Consider the following 10,399-nt stretch of genomic DNA (forward strand, 5'->3'; position numbering starts at 1 on the left):
TTTCAATTATCTTTTTATTTTTTCAATCATCTTTTTATCTCGCATACATTATATCATAAAAAGTGTTACAGTAATTATCTGAAATAAATCATTCAAATAAACTCCTATCCAAATAAATCACTTGAAATTGAATATTCAAAATAAATGATTAGGGTTGTTGTGCAATATATTGTTATTTTACTAGTGTACTATGAAATTCATGGTTGATTATGAATTAGTGCCTATATATAAATGTGGTATCGATATCTTTTCACGGTATAAAAATTTTTAAAAAATTAAGAAAATTATATTAACGACTGAAAAACATCATGTATCTTGGAAAATTGGATAGATAATTTAACACCCAAAAGAAAAACCTGTGCTATTCTTTTTATTTTATTTTAATTTCTTTTTGGGGATTGGTTGGTGTATGGTAACACTTGACTCATTTTACGTAAGGGGGAAGAAAATTGGAAAAGATGGAGCAAAAAAAGTAGATATAAAAAAGCAAATTTCTAACTGTGGGTGCTGTTAAAATATGGGCCAAAAACAGGGGGGAAACTGGAAAGGGGTAATAAGCAAATTTCAAATGACAAAAAGGTGACTGGCCCAATTATTGCGAAGAACAACACCAATAATAGAGAGAGTGTAGTTGCCACGTTTCGAGGTTTCTAGCGTACCACGTGTCCCACTGGTGATGATCACAGATCTTGAGGGGAATCGGACGGTGGAGATGAAAGAGGTGGGAGCTCAAAGCTGGCTCCCTCTCAAGGAGTTGTTCATTGCAATTGCAGCCTACCGTGTCGCCTTGTGAGTTGTTTATGAGTTTGATTTGGTCCCAAGGCGCGCATATGATAATGAGATATATTTGGGTCAAAAGTTCATCTTTGAGACTGATTTTTTTTTTTTTTGAAAAAAAAAATACCCTCCTTTGAAGATTTTACTTTTTTTTGCCCTTTTTTGCATTTTTGTTGGGCATGAAAGCACACTATTAATACCACTGAGTACCCCTGAGCTTAGACATATAAGAAACTTGAGAAAATAATCATTTATACTTGTCAAATTGCAATCCCAAAAGTTAATATGATAATCAAATACTTATGCGTTCAACCCTGTACGCCTCATATTTGAAATTTGAATGAGAAGAGTAGTGGTGCCTAATCTGCAAAGAGTTCATAGGCTATTTGCGTAAGTTAGCTCAATCGGTAAGGACGTGCTATTTTTTCATAGAAAGTTGTGTATTTAAATTTTGCTATTAACATGAGAATTGTCTTGATAAGCGATTTATAAGGACTCTCTGAGTAATTTATGGTTCTAAAGATATATTTAAACTTGTGATGGTGATCGGATTCGAAGCCACTCAAAAATTTTTCTTATTAAAAAAAAATTTAGAGGGCGTTATAACATATCCTCCGTAAAAAATCGTGTATTCAAATCTCGCTATTGATGTGAAAACTGTATTGATGAGCGATCTATAAGAACTCTGTAAGTAATTTATGACTTTGAAAACATACCTTAACTTGTGACGGTGATCGGATCCAAAACCACTTAAATTTTTTCTTATGAAAAAAAAATTTAGAGGCTGCAATAGTAGACCCGTATGATATTTGAGGCAGTTGTTATAATAAAGTCATAAAAATACATCTCGTGACCTAGGCTAGAACGTTTGTTGAAAAAAAAGAAAAGACCTAGGCTACAAGGCTACAACCAATTATATATTGAATCACTTGTCTTAGCCTTTCATGTTCATTGTGTAATCAAGAAGAAACCCCGCCGCGTTCTGGCAGCAATGGTACACAGCTGGAATAAGGCTGGTCGGAATGCACGACAGCCCAACCACCTCCATGTTCGAGCCGGAAGAAGCTTCTCTGTTCCTAGCTCAGAATGCCATCTTTCAACTCTAAATTCCTTCTAAGAATACAAAATCTTTTTTCTGCTGCATTATTTTTTATACTAATGAAAAGTTGCAGTCCATGAATTGTCTCCTAACAACAACAGCATATCAGAATCTTGTTGAGGGAAATTCATGGACACAACACCAGAGGTCTAGCTATGATTGACCATCATGTTTTTAAATTGTAAAAGACTTTAAAAATATTGAATTGTAGAAAAGCTGCTTTTTGTTCCTTAGTTTTTGAATTTAAAATTGAAACTGGTCTCCAATTGCAAAAAAAATTTTTCTTCATGGGTTATGGAGTTGAACACATGGAGTTCGAATCACTTAAAATGTTAAAAGAGGTTCGGTTACTACAACTATTTTCAAGTTCGAATGAAACACATAAACTTCAAATATGGTACACATGATTCTAATTCAAGAAACTAGAGGAATCATGATTCTCTAGATTTTTAGTTCTTATTTGATCCCAATAAAAGGAATTACCTCGTATACATGGACAATAAAAAAAGGGTTTGATATATGTAGCATTGGCATACCTATTAGCACAATACTTCCAAACAAACTAAAAAAGGATCAATTATTTGGGTTGGTGGAAGTGACTGCGTCCTGTTAAATCTTGTGGTGCACCCTTTTTGCCCAACTGCTTTTCTTGGCATGGAAACTTACAGCTACTTCACATTTTCTTTTAGAGTTAGTCAAATAATGAATAACAAATAAAATGCTAAGTGTACAAAGAAAATGACTAGATCCTTCAAACAAATACTTTATGTGCATTTAAATGCCCAAAAAGGTTGATTAGGGTTGTCTTCAAGTACTGCTATTAAAATATTTTGCTTGACCCTACCACTGAATGGAAACAATTTAATGTAATTTGAAAAAAAGGGCTGTGGGCTAACCGATTGACATTCTACTCGATTCTGCAGAAACCTTGTCCTTGTTCGAGGAGTGGAAATTGTTTGTGTTGCATTAGGATACCTGTCCTATTATTATTGTTATTAGCTGCTTCAGCATTTGGACTTTCTAAAATTGGGAGCTGCTTCAGCATTTGGACTTTCTAAAATTGGGAGCTGCTTCAGCATTTGGACTTTCTACAATTGGGGCTTTTGCCGGTTTCTAGGTCACCTTGCCTGGGTAGAGTAAATGTGAATGAACAAATAATACATGAGAATTGGCTAGGCCTAGAGTTTTGTACATATGGTTCATCTTAAATCAATCAAGAAATTGAATTAGTAGTTCTAAAACACTAGCAATACTAGCTACAATACAATATGGCTTTTCTCATGTTTTCTATGAGGAAATAAGAGAGTGTTAATTGTTACAAGAGGGATGAATAGAGGATGCACTGGAAAAATCCATCACTTTAGTTTGTGGAGTAGACATCTTCTATGTCTGGACTCCCAATTATTTCGTTGCAGCCCGTTTTAGATAATTTTGTGTTCGGCATCAGCATCATCGCTATGAAATTCATTATACCTAATTACCAATTACAGGGAGGACAGCTTCCAAATCCACTCAAAAAACAGACAAGTTTTGTGATGCACAAATAGTTGTATCATTCATAGTAGTTCATTTATTCTCGTCATGGATAAGAACTCTTATAATACACTGTAGTATATTGCAATTGCATCCGGAGGCTAATTAATCCTAAAAATTATGGAGACAAACTGCGTATTAAGTATTCAGTGTGGTCAAGTCCATCATTCATCGTTGCTCAAGTAGGTTTTGAGTTTGGTTTATATACAAACAAATCTTCAATCTTATTCATGAAGCATCACAACAATAAAAATGGCAAACAGTAAGTAGTATTCCAAGTTGGTTGTTAGCATGTCCGTTTCAACATCATCCCACAATCCAGGCTGTCTTTTTTGGACTAATAGGCAGTGTTTGTAGAATTATGATTTCTTCAGTAGAAACAGGTGCAGCCTTAATCAACCTTGTTCAATAATGGAATCTTCATCAAGAGTCCTGAACATCTGGAGCTTCAATTATTTCCGGGTTCTAAACAGAGGAAGATACTACTGTCTATTAACTATTATGAACAAAATCATACGCAAAGAAATCCATCTTAAAGACTTTCTGAATCAAAAAATGGGCACTCAAACCAGCGTACCACAGAGAACAACATCCAAAAGGACAAAGAGTCATTAATTGCATTTTCATAAGCTCCACAGGCAAAACACAAGCGAAAAGATTACAAGGACAATGGCAGCTTCACATGCACTATACTTATAGAAGAAAATAATTACATATGTCAATAACTAAAGCTATGAGATGACCAAAAAGGAGGGAAATGAAACAAAACTTCATTTACCTGTAATCCCCATGCTATCTAAAAAAAAGGGGGGGAAAATGACGCAGCAGAGGTGTAAATATCTGCTTTAAACTAGATTTATATATAAGGTTATGAGATTGGATAGATAGATATACAAGGGCATGCCGTAATCAACAGTAGAAGGCTAGGAATATATATGCTGCTGGCCAAAAAATTAACATCATCTCTGATATGTAGAACTGTCCCGGAACCAGAAACACTGATGTAGCTGTTGACTTTGAGGGTGCCCTTCCAGCCTCGGCAGGAGCAACTGCTCGGCCGTTGGGCTTGCTTTGCTGTTGAGTCGTTGGCAAGGGTTTGGGAGAGGCACTGCCAGATGGTGTCATTGGCATGCCCTTCTCATCAGTCAAATCTTCACCTGATGACATTCAGAAGCTTAAGATTCAGATGACGCAATTATCTTTTTCATTTCTAATCCAATTGCTTTTATAGTAGCATGCATTAGCATTAACATGAAAAGATAAATTATTTCCAATAACCTATAACTAGTGCAAATTCATTAAACTGCATGCACTAAATGAAGCAAAATGTGGAAAAACACAAAAGAAACAATACAATGGCAAAAGCACAAAATATCAACCTGGGAGACCGAAACAGTTATTTAAAGAAAAAATACAAAAGAAAAAAGGCATGACGAACAACACGATTAGCCAGCCAGAAGTATATGCTGACGGTTGGCTATAGTGCTATTTTCTAGCCAAACAGCTATACGAAAAACCTCTGCATGAACAGAAAAATTTTTTTTAAGTGACAGTCTTAGAAGTTCAATAACTGTTGAGTTAATTGCTTGGATAAAGGAAAAACAAACAAAATTAGAAGACTTGGCAGCATAGTGAAAATCAAATAGCTTGCCATGTAAACTCAGAGGCATAGCATACTTGGTAAGGTGCACTATAAACACAAAATGTAGCTAAAAATATGGAGTAGACGTATATGCACTCACAATTAGAATGTGACCACCCAAGCTTCATGTTTTCCCTATCAAATACCATCCGATATCCGATGAAGAAGTTCTCTGCAAAAGTTCATTTAATGATATGATGAGAAATCAATACAAAAGATTCCATGTTACTTTCAATTTTCTGGACAGCTTTCTTCCTAACTACTATTATTAGACTAGACTCTACAGAAGACTGCAAACTATTGGATGTGCTGTCTGCTTACGTCCAATTGTTCCAATATCTCCATTTGTCGGTTGTATTGCTAAACAAAACCCAACTGCACCCTGTACCAAAGAAGCCACAAAATTTGAATTAATCGAAGAACAATGATAGAAAAGCTGAGTTCCATCTTAAGCTCCCATTGACAAGAAGAAATGACATTTGACCACATACATTCCACTGTGACATACAATAAGAAAAATGACATAGCAATTCAACAAATTCTCTGCATAGCAGTATGGTCCAGTGTCCAGGCAAGAGAGAGTTGAAAGCCATCATTATCCAAGAAGATAGATAAGAAAAGAGATTTTCTTGGTAAATATACAATTGGTTACCATATCTGCAAAGTGAAATACAAATGTTCTAACTAAAGAGAACATGAATTCTTGAGCAATACAATTGATGAATGATCCTGAGGCGTTATTTGGAAGAAAATCTAGCCCAGTTTAGAAATTTTTTTTCCCCAATGAAAAACCTAGCTCAGTGTATACACTCAAAGAAATGCGTTTTTCTACTAACCATTGAAAGCCAATGTGGAAAGTGGGCTGGAAGGGGGATGGGTGAGAGGGGAAAGACGTACAGGACATAATAATGGCCCACAAAATTAAACCAATAAGTAATTATGTAAGAAAAAAAATCTTAGCACTGACCTGGCTGCCATAGATCGCAAATACCGGATTTATGACCACAAAACTGTTGTTTGCAGAAAACTTCAGAGATAGAGAAGGTGTCTTAGGCAACTCTTCAGAACTGTTTACCACAAAATGGTAAATGTAGGGCATGAATGGATGCAAGAAATTCAAGAACACTAAATTTTCTTTTGATATATGATGATGATAATACATATGTGTAGCAATTCATGAAGATGCTACTCATCTAATGCCAATACCTGAACTTATAGCAATACTGCCACTGATCTCCTTCGAAGCTAAATTTTGTAGCATTTATTTGTCTATCAAACTATAACCAAAAAGGAGCAATTAATGATATGCTGAATTAGAAAAACAGAGGACGGACTGTACAGCAGAGAGTCTACCTCCCCAGCAAGTTTTTGATAGACAGCATCTGGGAGAAAAGTAAATGATGTCCCACTGTCAACCAGGGCTTTGAAGTTTGTCTTCTCAAGACAATAACTTTCAACACAAGAAGTCTCCACTCCGACTATGTAGGCACTATATCCAATAAAAGTCAAGGATTAAGTGTAATGGATGAGAATGATGGAATACGTCAGTAAAGACAAATAATAAACATCAAATATGTTGTTCATGAACAACCCCAAAAAGGAAGGGGTGTTAATAGCCATAAGACACAGATTGCATACTTTATGTCATCAAAAGGTAGGAAGGGGGTAGTGTGTTGGCTAGGTATTCCCTGATCGCCAAAAAATATTCTCCCCGTGTCCTCCTTCAAACAGAGAGAGAAAGAATTCCGACTGAACCCTGCTTTTGAAAGAAAACTTGGCACTGAAATATTTCCAAGTCCGAGACCCATAAGACCATCGGGCGCAACTCCACTTAGGTAGATACCACTTTGCTTGCTACCACATCTAAAATAGTAAAGAAGATAAAGCAACTTTATTGGATAATAGAAGAAAAATAACGAAAATTGTACAGAAATTCCTATTGAAATTCTAAGTACTAGGGATACAGGACACACCCTAACATTATTGGAGCTCGCACAAACTTTTTGGATGCAGCAGTGCCTCCTGAAGCGAGATGCAAAATGTCTTCAATAAGTAGCCCAGAAGTAGATGTATCAGCTGTATCATAGTTAACTCTATATGGGCATGGATCCTTTGGACTTTTGCAACTTGAACCGCCTTCACATAAATGATGGCTGCAAGGCACTACCTTGCTTGTATTTGAATCAGAGGGATTGTACTCACTTAAATCCTTACCCTGCATTATAGATGCCCCAAATACCAGGGAGCACCTGCCAATCAATCATTGGAAATAAGTGCTAAAACTGTAGCTAAAACTATTAAACTTCCGCAGCTACCTTGAGAGGCTATGGAATATGGACATCTATATTTGTATGATAACACAACATATCTTGTCTAGATGTGCATATGCAGATAGGTCAACCACTTGCAAGAGGCAAGAAATATACTTCCTTGTCATATTGGGAAGATGAGACTAGGAACTATAGGAAACAAAGAACATATTACAAGATATGTTGACGAAAGATCACATACGACAACCCCAGAATACAGGAAGGAAAAAAACGGAAGAGAAGTAAATAATGCATAAAAGACCTTAAAAAGGAACTATACTGACACAAAAGCATAAGGGACCAAAAGTAAAATAAAAAAAAATCAATACAAAAGTTCCTTCACAAACCTTACAGCTCCTGTAAATACGAACACGAGATTAAAAGAGAAAGGAGAGATGCCACTCACGTGAAGTTCAAATAGGAGTCGTAGATCCCAAATATTGAAAATCAGCTAAACAAATATCAAGGAAAATGATAAAACATGTGTGCCTACTTGAAAGCTAAAATTGATACGTCTAATGAGATGACCTTCACTAGAGATGCATTATGACTTAAAGACAGGAAGGAAAGTAAAAAAAGGGAGAGATTAAGATGTACCTGAAGTTCTATAACCCACTATAGGAAATAGAAATTTATAAGAGCACTAGTAAGACATGCTCTTTTCCTATCTCCACCAAAATTTGCAAATCTAGGTGATCCAAACCTTTGTATTAATTAGGAATAAAATGGACTATTTAGGAATCAAAGTGCGTGTACCAGATATATACCGTTCCTAATAAAGACCATCTCAGCATTACTATGTCAGTACCACAAAAATGAGTAGTTTAAATTCAAAAATTAAAAAGGTCGATAATAGAGATGAAAACAGCGCTGAGAGTACAGCAAAGCTTAATACAAGAGAGAATACTCAAATTAACTCAGAAGGCAGTATGACAGAAGAGTAATGGCCTGCATACCAGATTGCTGTAGTAGCTTGCAGATAATGGAGCACATTGCATGCAATCACAAGGAACCCAGAGTAGGTCACTTCCAGTATCAAGTGCAACAAGAAAGGAAACATTTGGTGTGCCTATATCTATCCAGGTGTAATGCAACCTGTTTACACAAGATTTAAAAAAAAAAAAAATCAGACGTGGGTTTTCCATGAGAAATAACTAATCTAGGCAACAACTAATAGAATTAACATGTAAGCAGTTTGCATGACGCATAATTTCACCCAACAATCAAATGACAGCACCATCAGCAAATATATAATTATGCATTTTATTAAAGTCTTCCATTCTCACGAAAGATTATATTCATTCAAAAAGTAGTAAGAAAATCATTATCCTGACACTGTAAAAAGGTTCAAGCACTATAATTGACAATATTCTGGAAAACCTCCTCGGAAACCATCTTAGAAAACTCAATCCCACGAACCAACCTCATCAGACAGACCATCTAAATTTCACCAGTCAAAAATATGAGGCAAATGATACATTTCCATGATGTATGTCAGATTTATCCCGCTCCAACAGCCTATGAATCTCTCCAATCAATTTCTCATTGCATGTTAAAACATAATCGCAATAGCCCTTCATTTCCCTCCACTTTCTAGGACTAATAAACTAGAACCAAGTACATAATCTGCCATTCTCAACTTGTTCCTAAATTTCCTGAAACCCTTATCAAAATATTGACTTTCTCGTGGACCAGTTAACTAGAATAATCTGTCATTCTCAACTTACTCTTAAATTTCCCAAAACCCTTATCAAATGATTGACTTTTGTAAAACAATTATCCCATTTATCACGATTACAAATTTTCCACTTAACAAACACCCAAAACCACCAAGACTCAGTCCAAAGTCATTGACTCCTTTTCCCAACCACCTGGCCCCCTCTTCCCTTCAAATAATACGTTACAAGGCTGAACCCACATTGACTATGCTTTCCTTTTCTTTTATATATATATGGATGCGAAAAAAAATATTAAAAAAAAAGAGGCAAATTTATCTGACCATCCGTAGTCATCGCCAGTGGAAAGAGTAGTGCTTCCTTGAGAAGGAAACAGATAATCAAACTGCGGCCCCAACTTCACCTTCTGCCGCTGCAAATCACTGCTGAGCAACCTCCTATAGTACTCGGAGCTCCATTTCCTCGGAAAACGGGCCACCTCTCCCCGACTTCTGGAAACACTATCAGCCTTCAGCTCGTCAGAAAACCTATGCATTAGCTTACTAGAAAACAACTCCACCGCCACCGCACCACCACCATTCTCTATCCCCACCACCGCCACCATCACCAACAGTGGCAGCGCCAGTACACCCGACATTGTTGTTACACCCATTTCTCAGCCCAAAATTTGCTCTATTTTCTGCAGAAAGTAAAGGGCTTCCAAGGACTATGGAGAAGGATCTAGGGCTTGGGCATGTAGGCAGGAAAATGCAGGTATATAAAGAGGTTGGTGAGAGTAAAAGGGCTGCTAGGAGCTAAAATGCACCGAAAGAAATAAAGGGCTAGAAGCTAAAATCTGCCGAGAAAGTGTAACTTTTCAAGTGAGTGCTGACGAAAGGGGAGAAAAAGGAAGACACAGACAAATGGTGCCGGCTGGGAGGAAGACGGATCTGTGGAAATAGTAGTCATTTTGATAAGCCTGATGATTCTATGATTTCTATCCGATGAGAGCGTCTTTTCGAGCCGGGCCAGGCCGGGCCAAGTTCAGCGTATTTGATAAGGACGTGGAATTGGATTTGTACTACGAGATTTGGGCTTCACAGCGAGCACAAATTGGAACGGTCTGAGATTGCAGAGGCTCAACCATGTAAAAGCCCTTCCTGTTGTAATTATTGGTAAACTATTTTACGTTACTAAACCCTATGATTGAAGTAAATTGTTTCCGATTGAAGAATACCTTTTGTAGTTGCTTTGTAACGATCAGGAGGTTCTCTAGTGACAATGATCGAGCTACTCGAGTGCTTGCTCAGTGAGTCGAGATTGATCAAAATTCGAGTTCATTATCAAATCAAATTTGAGCCCTTAAATTTTCAGCTAGAAAAGC

General features: G+C 36.6%; 1 protein-coding gene across 1 annotated transcript; it reads right to left on the reverse strand.

Annotated features, from left to right (window-relative positions):
- Positions 1 to 4,004: 4,004 nt before the first annotated feature.
- On the reverse strand, positions 4,005 to 10,145 carry LOC113700077 (aspartic proteinase-like protein 1). The gene is made up of 10 exons (XM_027220524.2): positions 9,360 to 10,145; positions 8,317 to 8,455; positions 7,025 to 7,266; positions 6,690 to 6,914; positions 6,405 to 6,540; positions 6,258 to 6,328; positions 6,019 to 6,118; positions 5,373 to 5,433; positions 5,152 to 5,223; positions 4,005 to 4,566 (listed from the first exon to the last, which is right to left on the reverse strand). Exons 1-10 carry the CDS (start codon positions 9,686 to 9,688, stop codon positions 4,319 to 4,321), a joined length of 1,623 nt encoding a protein of 540 aa, XP_027076325.1. The 5' UTR covers positions 9,689 to 10,145; the 3' UTR covers positions 4,005 to 4,318.
- Positions 10,146 to 10,399: the final 254 nt, after the last annotated feature.

Source organism: Coffea arabica, chromosome 7c, assembly GCF_036785885.1.
Source record: "Coffea arabica cultivar ET-39 chromosome 7c, Coffea Arabica ET-39 HiFi, whole genome shotgun sequence".
Lineage (NCBI taxonomy): Eukaryota > Viridiplantae > Streptophyta > Magnoliopsida > Gentianales > Rubiaceae > Coffea > Coffea arabica.